The sequence below is a fragment of the Macaca mulatta genome, chromosome 1 (assembly GCF_049350105.2).
Source record: "Macaca mulatta isolate MMU2019108-1 chromosome 1, T2T-MMU8v2.0, whole genome shotgun sequence".
NCBI classification, from domain to species: domain Eukaryota; kingdom Metazoa; phylum Chordata; class Mammalia; order Primates; family Cercopithecidae; genus Macaca; species Macaca mulatta.
This window is the reverse complement of record NC_133406.1, coordinates 217,947,029-217,968,423: the sequence shown is the minus strand read 5'-3', so window position 1 is coordinate 217,968,423 and position 21,395 is coordinate 217,947,029. Positions and strand designations below refer to the sequence as shown.

Sequence of the window (21,395 nt, the reverse complement as noted above, 5' to 3'; positions counted from 1 at the left end):
TATTTCCGGCTTGCCACCAACAATGTCATGTGATGTTTTTGCCAAAGTAAATGAGTGTTATAACTACTTTGTGAAGGTTTGGTTTTATTCTCATTCCATTTGTGGTGGAATGAAATTCTTAAAAATTCTAAATTAGACAGACACAGTGATGTGCACCTATAATCTCAGCTACTCAGGAGACTGAGGTGGGAGGATTCCTTGAGCCCAGGAGTTTGAGTTCAGCCTGGGCAACATAGTGAGATCACTCTCTCTCAAAAAAATTAAAAATTAAATCAATACAATTCCAAAGTATGTGTTATACATTTTGGTCTACTTCACAGACTAATAGTTCTAAGAATCACATTGATTGATTGATTGATTGATTGATTGATTGATTGACAGGGTCTCCCTCTGTTGCCCAGGCTGGAGTGCAGTGGCACATTCACAGCTCACCGCAGCCTTGATCTGCCAGGCACCATCATGCATGGCTAATTTTTTGTTTTTTGTAGAGATAGGGTCTCTACAGTGGTTTTTGAGATCTGATCTAGCCCGGGCTAGAGTGTATTGGTACAATCATAGCTCCCTGTAGCCAGGAACTCCTGGGCTCAGGTGATCCTCCTTCCTCAGCCCCCCGAGTAAGTAGGACTATGGGCATGCACCATCATGCATGGCTTATTTTTTATAAGGGGTCTTGCTGTGGGGTCTTGCTGTGTTGCCCAGGCTGGTCTTGAACTCCTGGCCTCAAGTGATCCTATCACTTCGGTCTCCCAAAGCCACTAGGATTATATGCATGAGCCACCGTGCCCAGCCTTAGAATTACTTTTTTAAAGGAGTCACATGACCTGAAGCTTAATGGAAAAGATGTTTGTAAGGACTTCATGATGGAGAAATAGAAGAGTTAGAATATTGTTTAAACTGCTGAAAATAAAACCATGTTTTTAATCCGCTTATTCTGTAGGTGATACTGTGCTTGTCCACCGAGTTCACAGTTATTTAGAGCGTCATGGTCTTATCAACTTCGGCATCTATAAGAGGATAAAACCCCTACCAAGTAAGGACCTCCTACCTGGCTGATAAATTTTACATTTTTAAGTTACAGTTTCAGGACTGTGTATTATGTCTATGATGTTAGGATTTTATTTTGATTCATAAGACTATATTTAAAAATATTTCCAAGTTTATCTTACAAGTCAAGTTTAATAAATAATAAAAAATAAAGTCTCTGAATAAATGTGCATTTCCCTTAATTTCTAGTTTGATAGCTACTTAGTAAAAGATACTAGATTTCCAATTTAAAAAAAAGAATAAAACAGTAAATTTGTTAAAAATGAGAGGAGTTCATTTTGAGGTTTTTCTCTCATTGACCCATTCTTTATGTTTTCAACAGTTGCTTTTTTTAATGCTTTAATCATTTTTTCAAAAAGAAATACTAACTTAAGACTACAAGGGTAGAGGTTAAGGGAAATAGCTTATATGCAGAATGTGTCCTAATATAATAATGAAGCAGATTATTAACCAAATTAACTAAGAATCACAGATACTGAAACATATGCCTGAGGTAATGAGAAAATAAATCTTAGGATAGTGGATTTGATTTATAAATGTTCGACACTGAATTTGAATTCATAAGTTTCAGCTGTTCGTTCGTTTGTTTTCAGGTAGTTTTCATATTTTGAAAATAACTCTGAATGTTTTACTTTGTAAGATATTATAATATGTTAAGAACCTAGAGGTTTTCATGAATAAGACTGTAAGTACAAACTTTTATACCTACAACAAAATACTCTTTTTTTTCATTTTTTGCTTTTAGCTAAAAAGACAGGAAAGGTAATTATTATAGGCTCTGGGGTCTCAGGCTTGGCAGCAGCTCGACAGTTACAAAGTTTCGGAATGGATGTCACACTTTTGGAAGCCAGGGTAAGAATTGCCTTTTGAGTTTAGAGGCTTGACCTATTGGAAACATGGTAAGCAAATTGTCTGTTGCAAATTAAGGAATTATACAACTTGAACTAAGTGAAATTGATTTGTAAAATAGAGTGTTTTGGATAGTGTTATTTATATTTTAAAGACGCATTTTTTCATATGAATGCTTTGAAAAGTGCTCTGTGAGGAGGGTTTTAGAGTATTTCTTTTCCTGACTGATATTTTCAGATCATTGTTTCTTGTAGTTAGCTCTTAAATTTGGGGCCTTCATGGACATATCTTTTGTTAGGAGGCAGTTATTTTTGGTGGTGGAACAGAGTGAATTCCCTATTTTTGATAAAGAAAAAAAGCTGCCTCTCAGGCAGGAACCATCTTTTAGAAGCCAAGATACTGTTTTTTTTCCTGTTAGTCCTAGAGAGAGAAATTGAAACAGGAGGAGCAATAAGGGATAATGACATACAGTAGGAAAAAGAGCATATATTAGGATGCTACTGTTCAAGCTATTTTCATGAATAATTTTTGAAATCTAATTATCTTCTAATGGCTTTAAACTGCTGATTTTTTAAGAGAGTATGGGGAAATTGAAATTAAATATTTTCCTGATACACTGTTATTAAAAATTTTATATATTCAGAAAACATTTTTGTGCACTTTGTACATTTTGTATTGAAAAATACAATAAGGAATAATAGGACCATTATGATTCCTACCCATGAGGAATTTATAATCTAGTGCGTAGGTTTTTGTTTTGTTTTGCATTTTTGTTTGTTTGTTTGGAGTTCCAGAGTATTCTTACATTATCTATAATCATTAAATTATCGCTAGAACTCAGCCATACTTGAAAATCCCTGGTCAGCAGTGATAAACCTGGGCCTATTTAGGGATGAAAGGTAATGTGAACAGGCTATGTTCAGTATGGACCCTGGGCATAGGGCTGCACTGGAGAACCATTTGTCAGAAAAATTATCCTTCAGATTTTTCCCAGCTAATTTTGGGGATCAGGGTGTAAGAGTCAGATTACAGTGGTAGAAAGTTGGTATTTAAATAGTGTTGGGATTTGTGAACAAATATTTTCTATGTGGGTAGCCTCGTTCATCCTGTACATTAAAAGGTATTATAGACAGCCGGGTAGAGAGGTACCTGTGACTAAATATATCTTCCAACTGTCAAGTTGTTTTATATCACATCATTTAATTCTGTGTCATTTAGTTATATGACATTTAATTATATGTCATTTGTTGCCTGCTTCTCCTTCAAATAGTCTTCAAGTTAAACTTCATTTGTTCTTTGTGCCCATAGCACTGTTGATTGCATTCCATGTAAACTCTATATCTTTATTTTTAAATTATAGAAGACAGAGCCATGGTATATTACTATGGCAGGTTTGTGGTTAAAACACAATTGATGATTTTGGCTATTTAATTTCTGAAACAGGATCGTGTGGGTGGACGAGTTGCCACATTTCGCAAAGGAAACTATGTAGCTGATCTTGGAGCCATGGTGGTAACAGGTCTTGGTAAGTAGCTATTGGTTTGTCCTATAGTACGTGGTCTGAGACTCATAAAATAAAAAAAAAATTTAAAGCCAGAGATGCAATTTTAAGGTGTATTGGTTTAGAATAGTTATCTTCTGTTACTGAGAGATATAGCAGTATGTGGAAAATGTAAATTGTACATATCTTTTGACCTAGAGTACCTCTTTCTAGTTCTGAGAAATTATCCTATGAAGATAAGTAGATAATGTGTTTGAAGCTTTTTTTTTTTTTTTTTTTGTGAGACAAAGTCTCGCTCTGTCACCCAGTCTGGAGTGCAGTGGCGTGATCTCCACTCACTGCAGTCCCCTCCTGGGTTCAAGCAATTCCCCTGCCTCAGCCTCCCGAGTAGCTAAGACTACAGGCACATACCACCATGTCCACCATGCCCAGCTAATGTTTTGTATTTTAGTAGAGGCGAGGTTTCACCATGTTGGCCAGGATGGTCTTGATCTCCTGATCTCATGATTAACGTGGCATTGTTTTTGTTTGTTTTGAGACGTGGTCTCGCTCTTTTGCCCAGGCTGGATTGCAGTGGCATGATCTCAGCTCACTGCAACCTTTGCCTTCCATGCTCAAGGGATCCTCTCACCTCAGCCTCCCTAATAGCTTGGAATACAGGCATATGCCACCATGCTTGGTTAATTTTTAATTCTTTGTAGAGATGAGGTCTCACTATATTGCTAGGCTGATCTGAATTCCTGGGCTCAAGTGATCCTCTCTAAGTGCTGGGATTACAGCACTGGTCTCGAAGTCCTGACCTCAGGTGATCCACCCACCCCACGGCCTCCCAAAGTGCTAGGATTACCACCATAATCCTATGTGGGCATTAGCCAGCTTGCCCATCCCTGGCATTGTTTTTCATAGCAGAATATTAGAAACCACAGATTAGAATATTATACCATGAGCAATATACAGCCACTGAAAATCATGTAGCTCCGTATTAGTGTAAAACAATGTCCACAATATATTGCTAAGTTGAAAAGAGATTATAAAACAGTACTTATTATGATCCTTTTGTGTGTGTCTGTAATTTTATACACTTAAAATCTGGAAGGATCTGTAATAAAATGTTACTTAGTGGGATTATAGGTAATTTTTTTGCACTCTTCATGTTTATCTTACATATTTTTACTTGGAGTGCTTTTTTGAGAAATAATTTACATACTGTAAGCTTTTGAGCATTTTTTGAGTAAAAATATTTTTTACTGTGAGGTTTTTGTTCTCTCTTCATAGGTCTATTGAATTTAATTGCTTGAGTTTTTTCTAGGAGGGAATCCTATGGCTGTGGTCAGCAAACAAGTAAATATGGAACTGGCCAAGATCAAGCAAAAATGCCCACTTTATGAAGCCAACGGACAAGCTGTAAGTCAAGGACAAACAACTTTCAACATTTCTTTGGTTTAGTTGAAAACAATTTTAGGAGGATGGTATGGATGAGCATATACATATATACACATACAGAGGTGTATATATATAAACTGAGGGTAGAGATGATGTGACGTTATTCTGATTGTTTCTTAACTCTGAGCTATGTAAGAAGGGATTATTGTATGTATACACATTTACCTGTCTGTTTAACATTTATCTTTAGATATTTAATGAAGGCTAGCTAGACAGTTAATCTTTTTATTTGGCTGTGGCCCCTTACTCCAAGGGACTTATGGAATTGAAACCTGATTCTTCGTTTTTTTTGTATTGTGCCTTCCATCATGTGCTTTAGCTCCATGTGTTCTTTATGACTTCAGTTTTGTGTTTATAGGCTAATATTTTTGATGGGCTAATAGCCAAATGGTGGTACTTACCCACATGCTTAGATAGGTTAAAGTATATTTGTTGACCAGAGGCATAGGAGCTTCCTATACTTAGTATGACTGTAGCATGGAACTGATGAATGGTATGGGGAATTGCACAGTTTAACAACTTTAAGATAGGCTTAAATTACGTAAGTCAGTCCTAATTTTTAGAAGTGAGTGAAATTCAAAAGTTTGTATTTAGCAGAAATTTTAGTGATTCCCTTTATCAAGATGAGAGCCAACACTTCTCAGGATATAAGCACATATTATCTTTATATCTGGGGAAAAGGGCGATTTCCTGTGTATACAGTGGGTTTAGCTACTGTTACTAAAAGTGGTAGGATCCCAACTCTTGAATTTTGTGTGATGTGTTTCAAGGAACATTCTCACTTATTCCTATCTACCTTAAGGCTTTATGGAGTTCCTATCAAGAGAAGGGCAGACTCTCAGGGAATGCTTTGGTTTCCATCCCCACCATCATGGTCCAGATTTCCTACCAGTACTTGGGTGGGGTGGGTAACAGGAGGCTTCTTGCAGAATAAACTGAGCAGAATGAGAGAGAAAGGATGAAGCAGAGATTAACTCAACAGTTGAGTAAACTTCTCTTATTCTACCAAGATCTGTAAAGGATATAGAGATGAATAAAATAGTCCCTGCTATAGTGGTACTTGTACAGAAATAATTCTTTTTTCCCAACTTTTTATTACGGAAATTTTAAAACATGGACAGAAGTAGAAAGAGTACTGTAGTGAACCTGTTTTCCCAATCTTGTTTTATCTGTCCCATTCCTACACTTTTGAGTCCAGGGGAAGTCTGGAGTATTTTAAAGCAAATCACAAACATCCATAAATATATTAATACCAGTAACATAAAGTGAAAGCCAAGGATTAGATAGAAGAGCAAATTGCTGTGGAAGAACCAAGGTGGCAAGAGAATGTATGAAGGTGTGAGGGAAAGGGCACTAAGAGATCTGGAGGGAAGGAGAACATTTGTGAATGGCAAATCAGGATTGCAGGCAGAGGAGGCTTAAGTCTAAGCAGATAAGTCTGTAAAGGAGGATGGGATTATACCAGTGAGGGTAGGAAGATAGAAAATTTAGGGTGGGGCCATGTTGTAGTGGATGTTACTTGCTAGGCTTGATTATAGGTTGGAACTGGAGAGGTTTGAGAACAGGGGAAATGACATGATTAAGTCAGCATTGAAAGTATAATATTAGTAGTAGGTAATAAGTACAGAATTGAGGTGAGGAGAAGCGAGGCTCCAGAGTGGCTATTACAGTCATCAAGAAGTGGTAAGAGTCCACAGTAAAGATTAATCACTGATCATTGAGACACCATCTTTTTCTTTAGACTTTTCTGAATGTAGAGCAGGTTCATTAATTCTTTCTAACAGTAAAGAGAGAAGTTTTTTCTTTTCTTTTTTTTTTTTTTTGAGACGGAGTCTCGCTCTGTCGCCCAGGCTGGAGTGCAGTGGCGCAATCTCAGCTCACTGCAAGCTCCGCCTCCCGGGTTTACGCCATTCTCCTGCCTCAGCTTCCTGAGTAGCTGGGACTACAGGCGCCTGCCACCTCGCCCGGCTAGTTTTTTGTATTTTTTTAGTAGAGACGGGGTTTCACCGTGTTCACCAGGATGGTCTCGATCTCCTGACCTCGTGATCCGCCCCTCTCGGCCTCCCAAAGTGCTGGGATTACAGGCTTGAGCCACCGCGCCCGGCCGAGAAGTTTTTTCTATTAGAGATACCCAGAGAAATGGACTGCTTTCTTAGTATTAGATGAGCTTTAGCGCATTTTTTAAAACACTTGTTTCTGTACCACTGCTGTCCTCAGGTGGGGCCTGCACTGGCTGCCATTCTGTGAACTGTTGATTACCAGTGTGGGATGAAATAAAGAAATTACACTGCTAACCACACTGTTAATTCAGTTGGTGACTTTTTTTTTCCTGGTAGCAAAACTCTCAGTGAAGAAAGTGGTACATTGATTTATCCACATCTTACCAGGACCAGCCCTTTGAGTAGCGCTGTAAACAGTTGTTAACCTTGTGTGTGGTTTTCAGCATTTTGAATGCAAGGATATTTTTCCCAATGAAATTGGTAGTTGTCATTCAACTCTGATATGTATAGGATTTTTCTAAGTTGATACATTTATATTTGGTGCAGTAGCCAAGTGATAAGGAATATTTTAAACCATTCTCAAATTTGGGAATGGATTCTTTGCAGCTTTGATTTATGCTTGCCTTAGTTAATCAAATATAAGGCATGCTAATGTTTCTGTACTGCTGTCTCCAGTTGTCTGTCTCAGAGTAAGAATGGAAAACTGTTGACTAGTAAATTAGCTTTTTTTTTTTTTTTTTTTTTTTTTTTTTTTGAGGCAGTCTTGCTCTATCACCCAGGCTGGAGTGCAGTGGCACAGTCTTGGCTCACCGCAACCTCCACCTTCCGGGCTCAAGTAATTCTCCTGCCTCCGCATCCTGAGTAGCTGGAATTACAGACGTGCCCCACCACGCCCGGCTAATTTTTTTTGTATTTTTAGTAGAGATGGGGTTTCTCCATGTTGGCCAGACTGGTCTTGAACTCTCGACCTCAGGTGATCCACCCACCTTAGTTTCCCAAAGTGCTAGGATTACCAGCGTGAGCCACTGTGCCTGGCCTAAACTAGCTTTTGAACAAGCTTATAGGACAAGTACAAAGAGCCCCACTAATTTATGCTTGTAATTACAAATACGTTTCATGGCTTTAGCGATCTAAAGAGAGGTCAGTAGCTTTATTCTGTTATTGTGGGAGAAGAAACTAAAGCTTATAGGTCAGTAGCTTTATTCTCTTATTGCAGGAGAAGAAACTAAAGCTCATAGGTCAGTAGCTTTATTCTCTTATTGCAGGAGAAGAAACTAAAGCTCACACGTGTGTTTGCCTAAGGTTATCATAATCAGTAAATTGAAGAGCCAGAATCCATTGCCTGGTGTTCTGGTTCAGATTCCCATACTTGTTTGACTACAGCCCGCTGACATTTCAGGGAAGATGGGGTGAGGTGAGTGTATGCACCTCTTTCTAACTGCCTGTGTGACGACATCAGCTAAGTCTCCTTCTCTGAGAGCTTTGTTTCAGTAGTTACTCCAGGAGCCAGCAAGGCCTACCTAAAGTAAAAATTCATTCAGTCATTGATTTTTCTTCCAACTGTTGGATGAAATGGGGTTGGTTCTGTTTCTCCATGCTTTGTGGACAGCTTCAGTCAAAAAAAGACTGACTTGTTGGTTCTGTTGTTAGTACATAGAAATTAATGATATCATCCTGTAGAAGGCCAGAAAGTTACTCTGAGTTATATCACTAGTAATAATGTCTGAAGGACGTATCTGCATACCCAGACATTTTGCTGCTGTAGGAAAGGAATCATATAGCAAGTGATTTTTATTTTATGTCATTGTTTTAATCACAATCACAAGAATCCCTAAAAAAGTTTACCTCTCTGTTCTCTCTCCTACATTTGTAGCTAGTATATTGAGTTTCTGTGTTTGTTTTTGACAAGGGACATTTATTTTATGGCTTTGGATGACTAGAACAAGGACTTCCCTAGTAAACATATTAATTAATATGAGGGATATAATATAGAGATATAAAATAATGTAGGGATACTAAGCATATCCCTCTAAATAGAAGGGATCTCCACTACCTTAAGCCTATAAAACAATCAAAGCTAGTATAGCAGCTGCCTTCAGTTGATTGGTGATGGAGTTATACTCTGACCTATGCTGTCATCAGTAACAGCTGTAACTGGACATGGAGAAGGTTGGGAAATAGGGTAATTCATATTTCAGGGAACATTTTGCTGGTCTCTGCTGAGGGGACTGAAAACACGATTGGTCGGGGAGACAGTGGAAATGGCTCTGAATGTTTTCTGCATCTCCTGTACACCAGCTAGTAACTCATGGGCTTTACTTTTTTTTTTTTTTTTTTAGGGTATCTTAAATCAAATTCCCACAGTACTGTAGCATTCTGTTTCACAAGGTCTCTGGTCATTTGTGTGTGTGTGTGTGTGTGTGTGTGTGTGTGTGATTGTGTGTGTGTGTGTTGTTACAGATCCTTGTGTATGTGTGTGTGATTGTGTGTGTGTGTGTTGTTACAGATCCAGAGGACTCCTTTGAAAAACTGAGCTTTGATTTTCTTCTTGGGAATGACTCAGCTGTTAAGAGAATGACAGACAACATATGAAAAGTAATGGGTGTCAGGTCTCTTACAAAGACCATTAACTAAAGGTGTATTAGGTATCTGTCATAACTTAGCCAGTTTTCATTTGTGTTCTTATACAGTGGTGCTTAGGTTAGTACACCTTTGACACAGACCTGTTGGCCTTTTTGGTTTTCTTCCTTTGAGGAAACATTTTCAATATCTTTATGACAGTCTTTCTCTGCCCTTTAAAATCATTACTGCCAATCCATGCTTGTTTATAAATGTAAAAATCTCATGCCTTCCTTTAATGGTCCTGAAGTTGCAAATAGTTTTTGCCCCCTTAATTATAGTTATAATACTGACTTTGCTTTTCCAAACTGTATTTATTTGTTTAACAAGAATTTACTGGACTAAAAACTTCTAGAGAGAACTATTTAGATATGTTGTGTGTGCCTTTTCCATACACTCTAATCACTGCTTTAAGGAAGTCAAAAAGATTCCTTATGGGGTGGGAGTTGGGGGAGACAACAGTCTCTGTAGAATCACATTGATTGTTTTGTTTTGGAGACAGGAAGATCTTGCAGTGTTGCCCAGGCTGGAGTGCAGTGGCATAAACATGGCTCACTGTGGCCTTGCCCTCCTGGGCTAAAGTGATCTCCCACCTCAGCCTCCTGAGTAGCTGGGACCACAGGCACACACCCCTACACCTGGCTACTTTAAAAGAATTTTTGTAGAAATGGAGTCTCACTATATTGCTCAGGCTGGTCTCAAACTCCTGGACTCAAGTGATCCTCCTGCTTCAGCCTCCCAAGGTGCTGGGATTTATAGATAAGAGCCACTGCGCCCAGCCTAGAATCACGTTGAATTTTATTTGCATTAAGGATATATTCCCCCTGTAGGGATAATAGCTATATCTCATTTCCCTTGGCTGTTGAGGAGAATCTGAAATTAGAGACTCTTCAGAAGTAAATTTCTTCTTCCAGGTTTTACCAAATGAACTAATCTTAATCTTCTGCTTCACCATCATTCTAGAAGTGCTCGATGGCATGGGATGGGGAGGTGGAGATTGGCTGTCTAGTCAGATTTGGCAATTACTCCTTTTTTCTGATTCATTCTGGGGATTTCTCTGGCTAAATCTCAGACCTTTCATTACCTAGTGTACGTTGCTGCATTTAACTCCATTCTGCTCTGCTGCTGGTGAGTTTGTGAAGACTGGAAGTAAGATAGGTGTACAATGTTTTTGAAGACCTAAAGAGCTTGTCAGAATGAAACCAGAGGTAGAACTAAAGAGAGCTGTCCTTCTTCCTTTGAGATTACTTCTTGCAGGACCAGGGACCTTGTCCAGAAAGGTGTTTGGCTTTCCCACATTCTGCATGGGGTAGACACACAGGCTTCCCTTCCCCTGGACACATTTAGAGATAGTCCATATAATCTACTGGACCAAGACAATCAGGATTGAACCTATTTGGAACAATGAGACTCTTCAAATTCTCTTAGTCTTGTAGGAACTATTTACCTGGAGCCTTTCATAGAGAAATAAATGGTTTCAAAAAGTCAGTCAAAATCTGTTTAAAGTGATGTCCATTTTGTTTGCTTCTTAGATAGAAGGCTCTTACATTATTGGTCCTTTCCCCAAAAATGCTTTTTAGTTTGCTGTTACAAGTTCTCACTGTGTTGCAGTGTAGAAATCCACCTGCCTTCTAATGTGGTACTTAAAACCCTTTGGAATCATTCGTTGAGTTTCTTTCTCGGGATACAAGTTAAGGATCTAGATTAGAATAGTCAGGTAAGATTTAGATTATTGTTACCTATGTTTAGTGATTGCCAATATTTCAATTCCATTTTGTTGTTATTGTTCCATAATAATTTGTAGAACTAATAGAATCCAAGGATTCTCATCAAGGGGAAATAAATGACTTAAAGTATGGGTAGTTTGGGGTTGTCAGGGTAGTCATTTGTTAGTTCCTTTTATTGTCTGGGTATGTTAAATAGAATATTTCTAACTAGCTTGTTTTTAGAAATGATTCTGATTTAAAGGTATTAAAAACACATTTTGGTTTTCTCCCAGTCAGTATTGATTTCCTAAGGGACAAGTATTTTATGTATTATTTTCCAAATATTCCTTTAATTTTCAAGTGAAATTTTAATGTTAGTGGGGAAAAAAAAGCCAGGTTTCAGAGCTATCCCTGGCTGCACTTGCAACATTCCTGTAATTGCTTAGGTGGAAAATGGATGGGGCCTGGTGGCTGACAATCTCACATAATCTCATACAACTGAGCCTCGGGTTAGAATGGTGTACCGGAGATGCAGTCCTGTCATCTGGTGTCAGTCAAATGTGGCAGCAATCTTTTGGTTTGGTTTTTGTTTGTTTGATTTTGTTGTTGTTGTTGTTGTTACTGTTCTGTGTTTTTCCTTTCCTCTTTTGAGTTTTGCTTTATTCCTCACTGCTTTCTGACACTTCCCCCTCACTCCCCCGCCTTTTTTTAACTGCCTTTCTTTTGGCCATTTCTATGCCTTGACTTTCCCATTTAGTCTCCGTACTATCTGTTCCTTATTTCTCTGGTGGTTGCAGCTTCTGAGCTAACAGAATGCTTCTGTCATGCTATGTGTTTAAAGCCTTGATTTTATTGCTGTCATACAAAACTAAACTTGACGTGGCTGTTGGGCTGTTATTTACAGTTTATTTCTCTCTCTGCTGCACTGGTTAAAAGGACACTGTCAAGGTATTTTTTTCATAATTTTTCAAATCATTTTCCTCACTGTTTACAATAACCCATTAAAAGCTTGAAACCTAAATCTTTTCCTTTCAAAGATCCTCTCCATCATACATTCACACTGGTTTGTTGTTGTAGAGTTGCGCCTATATGTTGGGCTGGTGCCATTTGAGTTTTTGTCATTGAAAGCGCGTGTAAAACATTAGGTTTTTTGTGGGTGGTGTGGGTGGACTAAGGGGGAAAGTGTAATGAATCCAGTGGGCTGCTCAGCAAACAGAGGGAGGAAACAGAGGTCAAATTTGGTCCCTCTAACCTTGACAGTGTCCCTTTAAATATTTCTCTACCACACACCCTGGACCCCAGTTACTGAGCCTGAGTGCTGTGTACTTTTTCAGTATGAACTTCCCTATGTGATTGTCATCCTAGTTGCAAAGATTAAAGCTTGTCTGAAGCAAACCATCCAGTTGACGCTGGAAGAGCTTTAATCTGTACCATTTGCACACTTGCGTATTGACACATTCTGCCCTATTGTAGAGGCATATGTGATCTAGTAGTCCCTCTTGCTGCTGTAGCATCCTCTTGCTAGGCATTTTAGAAGCAACACATAGAAATACCACTTTTATACTCCAAGAAAATCAGTCATACGCATTGCATCTGTGATGAATTAAGGTCTCATAACTACCTGGATTTCACATGGAAATGTAATTGTTTCCTTTTTGAAAGAAGAACCAAATTTAGATTTCCAGAACCGTCTTTTGTAGCATCATTGCAGGATTTGCACTGGAAGTAGCACGTTTCTGAGCAAAATTTCGGCATTGTTTGAGTCGCTCTATATATGACCATCACATATCACATCAGTGAGGAAAAGTAGCTGAAAAAGTAAATGAAATTCCTGACCAAAGGATCTGTCTCTTCCATCAGCTCTCATAGCTGTGTAATAAGAGCAAGCTCTTTTTTGACCATTGAGTTGAATGAGTAATAGGTCAGAGGTTTTTGATCCACCAGTCCTAGGTACCTTCCTGATATAAATGGCACCAAGCATCCAAAGCCTGATTCTCTGCCTCATTTAACACAAACCAGAATATTTTTAGAGATTTAGATTTTCTTTAGGCTAAGGGTAATTCTTTAATTATAAAGACACCCTCATCTCTCCCATGTATAGTCTTTTGGAACTTACTGCTTTGAATGTGATTTTGATTAAATCAGCTACGGCGTCTCATATTTACAGTTCAAAGGAGAGTTGCAGTCCTCTTTCTTTTTGGGAGCAGATTGCCCTTCTTGCCAGATTCTTTCTGCCACACATTGGCTTATCTCATAGAGTTACTTGTGTGATCAATGAAGGAGCAGAGGCCAGGGTTCAAAATCATCTGTTAAGTTGGGAAGTAGAAAAACTGTGGAGTTTCAAATGAGAGGTAGAATATTATTGGGATGGTCTTGTCAACAGTCAGTTATCTCTGATTGTTAGAGGTCGCTCCTCCTGGGTCTTAGTGTTTACTAGAATTTACTTCCATGTTTTATTTTTGTGTTACCAATTTTAGGTTGACTGTGTAGTGAAATTCCGTGTTTTGAATCACATTTCCCAGCTGATACCAGCCCAGCTTATAACAAGCAATGCTTGCCTTAAGCATATTTTTTCTTTCTCTCACTTCTGCCATGAATTCAACAATAGGATTGCATATACAGTTTACTTTGGGGCTGAATTAAGCAGTAGCAGAGGGGTGCTTGTGAACTAACTGATGTTATCGGTAGGCAGGCACACAGCATGGCTTAGGATCATGGTCTTCCAGCTTGATGAGCTGCTTTGCATTCTGTTTGCTTCATCCACATCAATGAGGAGCCAGACCTTCTGGTCCTTCATTTACTCATAGACTCTCTTAAGAGCTTTGTACATTCAATTCTGAACTTATTGGTGCCATAAAATGTTATTACTGTGCAAAAGAACAAAAGTGCTAGTATGTTCTTATTAGTAGCCATGAATTTCATTTCTCTTTTCCCTCCTCCCACCTGAGATTCATCTTTGAGGGGAAGCAGATACCTTGGGCTTCTTATTTTCCCATCCTGCCCTTATTCTTGGAAGGTCCTCAGATTTGTTGACATAGTTTTTGTTCTCTGGGACTTTTCTAGTGTGTTGTTTGCATGTTAGCCAGCTCAACTTAATGCATGTCAGCTCAGTGCCACTTGTGCTCCATGTGACTTCAGTTAGCACCAGTGTGAATCTTGTGGCTGTTAATAGAGGTGGAGTCCCAGCTCTGAGGGCAGAAGTGGGAGAAGAGGAAATCGTCAGGGCCCAAACATTTCATATCTCATTTAAATGGATTTGACCACTTCATAGAAAAGAAAATTTGAATCATTGTGCTCAAAGGTTTCCCCTTTGAGATACATATTTTGACCTTTATAAACTATAGAGCATTTGTGTTTTCATGGATGGATATGTTTAGTTTTATAAGGACCAACTCTGCTATACTTCGGATTTTCAGGTTCCTAAAGAGAAAGATGAAATGGTAGAGCAAGAGTTTAACCGGTTGCTAGAAGCTACATCTTACCTTAGTCATCAACTAGACTTCAATGTCCTCAATAATAAGCCTGTGTCCCTTGGCCAGGCATTGGAAGTTGTCATTCAGTAAGTACTTTGATAGTGCTTATTGTATAGTGAGTTCCATATGTAAAGATTTGCCATTTATGTTTTAAGTTTTTCTGCAAGTCTTATTTGAGCTAGTTTTTACTTAATTTCATGTGAAACCATTGAATCCAAAATTAAAAATTATTTAAAATTATTATATGATCTCTTAAGGTCCCTTTCACTTCTAAAATTCATTGCTTTTATGGTATTATACTGTATTTAACATAGCCTAGGAAATAATTTCCCACTAGCCAACTTTCTTGTTCCTAAGTATTAGAAGTGTCAGTGGGCCTTGATGCCCTTAAATGTTTTTGATGGGCACCTGTCTTATTTTGCAAAGTTGGCTTTGAGACCAGATTATACATATTGTCTCTCTTAGGTTACAAGAGAAGCATGTCAAAGATGAGCAGATTGAACATTGGAAGAAGATAGTGAAAACTCAGGAAGAATTGAAAGAACTTCTTAACAAGGTGAAATTCTGTATTTTCTTTATAGCTGAAGAAGCTTTATTAGGATAAAATGTCTTTAGAAATTTTAAAAGCATTTCTGAGACTTTTTTTCTCCATGGAAGAGAAAGTCTGCACAGCTGGGACTCATTCTTAAGAAAATAATGACTAACCAAAGAGACTGTTTTATCTGTCAGTGTTTCGGGGTGGCATTATTGATAAATGTTGCCAGAGGAAATAGATCTTTCCTCTTTTTCTGGTTCCCTTTAGCTCAGGGTTGTCCAATCTTTTGGCCTCCCTCAGTCACAGTGGAAGAAGAAGAATTGTCTTGGGCCACACATAAAATGCACTAACACTAATGACAGCTGATGAGCTTTAAAAAAAAGAAAAGAAAAGAAAATTCAGTGTTTTGAGAAAGTTTATGAATTTGTGTTGGGCAGCATTCAAAGCTGTCCTGGGCCACGAGTTGGACAAGCTTGGTTTAGCCATTCTAAAGCTATCCCAGTGCCCTCGGCTGAATTCTAGGACTAGCAGGAGATTAGCTGTACTGGAGCCAAGTTTCCATTGGTGAAGACCAACAAATCAGCAGCCAGTTCATTGGCATAATTACTTCTCTTGAGTTGCCAGCACCCCCACCTCTGTTCCCCAGGGCTGAACTCTTAGGGCTCTTCTCTGCCACCACCTTCCAGCGCCCCAGGCTCCGGAGCATTAAAGTCCAACCATTTATTTCTCCTCACCCTGCCAGCTGCAAAGGTCACATGAGCTTAGGGAGAAAATAGCCCCTGGAGGGGGCCTTTATAGTGCATACTCTGGGTGTGGGTGTGCCTGTGACTGGACTCTTGCCTCTCACTCTCACTGTGCCTCATTTCTTCATCCGGTCTGATGAAGAGGTCTCCAGCTCACAGTCTTCATGGATTGTGGTAAGGATGAAAAGAGAAGAGTGACTTAAGAACTGCCAAGTGGCAGGATACCTATAGGGTGCCCAGTCTCAGGCTTTGTCACTCTTGGCCTGTGTAGTATCATCAGAAACCTGAAAAAAGCTAACATTAAGAATGGTTCCTTAAGATTCTTTGGCCAGGCACAGTGGCTCACGCCTATAATCCCAACACTTTGAGAGGCTGAGGCAGGTGGATCACTTGAGGTCAGGAGCTTGAGACCAGCCTGGTCAAATGGTGAAACCCCTTCTCTACCAAAATACAAAAAATTAGCTGGGCATGGTAGCACACACCTGTAATCCCAGTTACTCGGGAGGCTGAGGCATGAGAATCATTTGATCCTGGGAGGCAGAGGTTGCAGTGAGCTGAGATTGTGCCATTACACTCTAGCCTGGGTGATAGAACAAGACTCCGTCTCTTAGGAAAAAAAAAAAAGTTATTTGACCTTTTACATATTTAAAAAACACATTATAGGACCAGGCGCAGTGGCTCACGCCTGTAATCCCAGCACTTTGGGAGGCCGAGGTGAGCAGATCACAAGGTCAGGAGATTGAGACCATTCTGGCTAACATGGTGAAACCCCGTCTCCACTAAAAATACAAAAAATTAGACGGGCGTGGTGGCGGGCGCCTGTAGTCCCAGCTCTTCGGGAGGCTGAGGCAGGAGAATGGCATGAACCCGGGAGGCGGAGCTTGCAATGAGCCGAGATCACGCCACTGCACTCCAGCCTGGGCAACAGAGCGAGACTCCGTCTTAAAAAAAAAAAACACATTATGACAATTTGTTTCAGAAAATCAGTTCAAGTTACAATAGCGGTATTTTCTTTTTTGTGGGTATTAAATTTATTTCAATACTGGGTTTTTTGTTTGTTTATTTAAATTAATGGGACACTCCTCATCCTTCTCATTCATTTTAGAAGGCAGCACTGATCTTAGCAGATAGAGTTGTGGTACCTTTATGTCAAGCCCTATAAGATTTCTTTCCTGTTTCCCAGATGGAATGATGTAGGTTAGAACAAGTATTTAAGAATTCTAAGGACCTTGCACTGTAGCCCTGTTTTGTTGTGATAGCAGTTTTGAGGATCCAGAAAAGGGTACATGTGATACAGACATAAACTACATTACTATCTGGAGTGGTAAATTTGTGCTTTTCCTTCTTAGATGGTAAATTTGAAAGAGAAAATTAAAGAACTCCATCAGCAATACAAAGAAGCATCTGAAGTAAAGCCACCCAGAGATATTACTGCTGAGTTCTTAGTGAAAAGCAAACACAGGGATCTGACCGCCCTATGCAAGGTGTGGTATACATACAGGCTTAACTGGTTTTACTTGGAATCCTAAGAAATAGCACAGATCTGGGGAATTTTGGAAAAGAGAGCTACTAGCCAATCACAAGTGCCTTCAGTGCAATGAAGACGATTTGGTACATAGTGAGCCATGGGGATTTAATGGGTTAGTTTGTTTTAAGACCTCCTTGTCCTGCAGAATTCTTATCCTGTCTTAATGATCTCATCATTTTATCTTAAATCTCAGTTTAGCCGTAACAGTTTAGAGTAAGAGTATTAAACATGGACTTCAGAGTCATTTGGGGTCAAACTGTCAAATCCCTAACTTGGAGTCTCGAGCCATGTGACCTTGGACTCCTTAATTGCCTCATCTGTAACATGGTCTTAACACCTACCTTGTAGAGTAATTGTGAAGCTTAAATACAATTATGTATAAAATGCTTACCCAGTGCCAGGGACATGGCATGCTTATGAAATGGTACTTGCTATGATTTTTCATCCCCACTTTGTAGCACACTAATGTATTTCTTCTATTATTTTCTCCTGTGTGTGCCCTGCCTCCCCCTAATATTTCAGGCCCCCAATTGTAACTTGTCTCCAAAAACAAAAATCTCTGAGCTCTATCTAACCCCAGCCTAAAATTGAGCCACACTTCCTATACGTGATCCGAAGAGGAAATATGATCCAGACCTTATACTTTGTGGTATAAAGAAACTAGGTAGATATCTGACCCTTCAGGATAACTCAGATTCACTTAATTTTTATCAGGAGTATGATGAATTAGCTGAAACACAAGGAAAGCTAGAAGAAAAACTTCAAGAATTGGAAGCGAATCCCCCAAGGTAAGGAAAACAAACACAAAAGTTCAGAGGGATAGCTTTTACTGTTCTTTCAGTTTGATTTAGAAGGAAAATTGTAAATCATAGTGAGCTTTTATTTATGTTCAGTGAGTGGTTTAAATTGTTAAATAAATTAATATGTGACTACTTGTGAGGTTTCTAAATCCCCTGCTTCTATATTTTAATGTGTCCTAGATACCTAAACAGATTGTTTCTAAAGAGAGAGCCTTTCTCCATAAGATCTGATATTTGGATAAAGATGCAATAGATGGAAATTATCTTTTTTGAGGGGGTAGAAGGTGTTGTTGCTTTATACTTCCATAATTTTGGGAACTAGGTGGGTATTATACTTTATTTCCACTGGGTTTTTGACAGTGAATGCTGGTGAAATGTTTTCACTTGCATCCAGCCTCCACGTAAATCTGTTTTGTTCTGTATTCAAGGATGCTGCCCATCCTTTCTTTTTTTGAGATGGAGTCTTGCTCTTGTCGCCCAGGCTAGAGTGCAGTGATGTGATCTCGGCTCACTGCAACCTCCACCTCCTGGGTTCAAGTGATTCTCTTGCCTCAGCCTCCTGAGTAGCTGGGATTACAGGTGCCGCCATCATGCCCGGCTAATTTTTGTATTTTTAGATGGCGTTTCACCTGTTGGCCAGGCTGGTCTCAAACTCCTGACCTTAGGTGATCCACCTGCCTCGACCTCCCAAAGTGCTGGGATTACAGGCATGTGCCACCGCGTCCAGCCTGCCCATCCTTTCTATAGAGTCTATGCTGTGTGTAAAATATAAGACTTTTTTTCTTTTTTTTTTTTTTTTTTTTTTTACAACTAATAAGCTTTTATGATATAAGGTAATTTCATATGAAGAATTCTTTTTTTTTTTTTCCCCAGACAAATGAGGCCTACAGGTAATTTGCTTTACGTAGTGAGCTTGGCACTGCTCTAGACATCAGAGATAAGGAGGTTAATAAGACGGATAAGATGCTACTTTTTGATTTGTAATTTCTTCATATAAGGCACAGCCCTGGCTTAGATTCCGCCACAGTTATTGAGATCACCTACATCACACTGAGAGAACTAGTGATATCTTTTAATAATCCTGTACTCCTTTGTTCTTTTGCAGTGATGTATATCTCTCATCAAGAGACAGACAAATACTTGATTGGCATTTTGCAAATCTCGAATTTGCTAATGCCACACCTCTCTCAACTCTCTCCCTTAAGCACTGGGATCAGGTAAGTTTCCCTTATTTTTTTTGTTGCACATGTCTTTGAGAGAGATTGTAAGAGAAACAGTTAATTTTGTATGTGTGTTTTTAAACAGCTTTAGTAAGAGACATCATTTAAATACAGTGAAATTCACCTATTTTAAGTGAACAGTTTATTGATTTGCCAGATTTCAATCATAAGCCCCCACACAATCAGGATATAGAACATTCCCATCATCCTGAAATGTTTTCTCCTGCTCCTTTGTAGTTAATCCCCTGTGCTCTGGCTCCTGGCCCTGGACAACCACTGATTTGCTTTATCACTGTAATTTTGTTTATTCTACAGTTTCATATAAAGTAAATCATAAAGTACATAGCTTTTTGTGTGTGATGTATTTCACTTAGTATAGTTTTTGAGATGTGCATGAAGTTTTTGAGATTCATCTTTTTTGCCTATATCAGTTGTTTGCCTTTTTATTATTTAGTAGAATTCCATTGTGTGGATGCACCCCAGGTCGCTTATCCTTTCACTGGCGCCTGAATGGGCTTTTGGGTTGTTTCCCTTTTTTGACTTCTAATGAACGAAGCTGCTTAAGAATGTTCATGTCTTTCTCTTGAGTAAATATGAATGGAATTGCTGGGTACTATGGAAAGTGGATTTTTAACTTTATAAATCAACTTCCAAAATATTTTCGAAATTGCCTTCCTACCAGCAGTGTATGAAAATTCCATTTTCTCCAAATCCTCACCAATCTTGGTAATGCCAGTTTTAAAAATGTCAGCCATTCTAATAGGTATAGTAGTATTTACATTTCTCTGATGACTAGTGATGGAGAGCATCTCTTCCTGAGCTTATGAGCCATTCATGTGTCATCTTTGAGTAAATGTCTGCTCAGATCTTTTGCCTATTAAAAAAGTCTGATCGTCTGCTTGTTGATGAGTTTGAAGTTTATTATGTTCTTTAAATTCTAGGCAGAAGTCCTTTGTCAGATTTATGTTTTGCAAGTATTTCCTTCTCATCTGTGGCTTGTCTTTAATTTTGTAAATCTGTCTCAGAGTAAAAGTTGTTTTTTGTTTTTGTTTTTGTTTTTGTTTTTTTGAGACAGGTCTTGCTTTGTTGCCCAGGCTGGAGTGGTGTGATCATGGCTCCCTTGCAGCCTTGACCTCCTGGGCTAAAGTAATCTTCCAGTCTTGGACTCCTATTCCTATTTATAAACTTTTTCTTTTAAACTATGTTCTTTTTGTATCCTGAAAAAATCTTTGTCTTACCTGAGGTACAAAGATTTTATCCTGTGTTCTCTTGCAGAAATTGTATGGGTTTAGCTCTTATGTTTAGGTCTATACTCCATTTTGAGTTAATTTTTGTGTATAAGGAAAAGTAAGTGAAGGGTTCATGTTTTTCCATATAGTTATGTAATTATTATTCCAGCACCATCCTTTTCTTCATTTCTCTTGGCGCCTTTGTTGAAAATTAATTGGCATGTAAGCATGAGTATTTAAGGTTGTCTTTTCTGTTAATTTATATGTCTATCCATATGCCACTATCATACTGTCTTATAAGTTCTCCAACTTTGTTCATTTTTGATTGTTTTGGCTATTTTAAGGTACGTATTTTCATAACAGTTCAACTTGTCAGTTTCTACAAAAATCACTTTCTGGGATTTTGATGAGGAGTGCATTAAATTTCTAAATCAATTTAGGGTGAATTGCCATCTTAACAATATTGAGTATTCTTATCCTTAAATACAGTCTACTTCTCCAAAAATGGTTTTCTTTCATTTACGTCAGTGATGTTTTATAGTTCTCAGTGGGCAGGGCTATACCATCTTTTCTTAAATTTCAGTGTGATTTACTCTTCAAGTGAGAAATCACAGGGCTTCTTGAACCAATCTCTAAATCTGAGACTTTGACCAGACTAAAGCAGTATAGGCTGGGTATGGTGGCTCACACCTTTTTAAACCCAAC

General features: G+C 38.7%; 1 protein-coding gene across 8 annotated transcripts in view; it reads left to right on the top strand.

Annotated features, from left to right (window-relative positions):
• Positions 1–21,395, top strand: part of KDM1A (lysine demethylase 1A) — a 65,638-nt gene that overhangs the window by 35,990 nt on the left and 8,253 nt on the right. For 5 of the 8 annotated variants that reach the window (XR_013415088.1, XR_013415089.1, XM_015130455.3 and 2 more), the window contains 9 exons: positions 938–1,030; positions 1,790–1,896; positions 3,337–3,418; positions 4,704–4,798; positions 14,579–14,721; positions 15,101–15,191; positions 17,263–17,397; positions 18,156–18,229; positions 19,347–19,458. Coding sequence is in view for 6 of the 8 variants with exons in the window: in XM_015130455.3 (XP_014985941.1) it covers positions 938–1,030; positions 1,790–1,896; positions 3,337–3,418; positions 4,704–4,798; positions 14,579–14,721; positions 15,101–15,191; positions 17,263–17,397; positions 18,156–18,229; positions 19,347–19,458 (932 nt within the window). In the remaining 2 variants the exon portion in view is untranslated. 8 annotated transcript variants of the gene reach the window in all.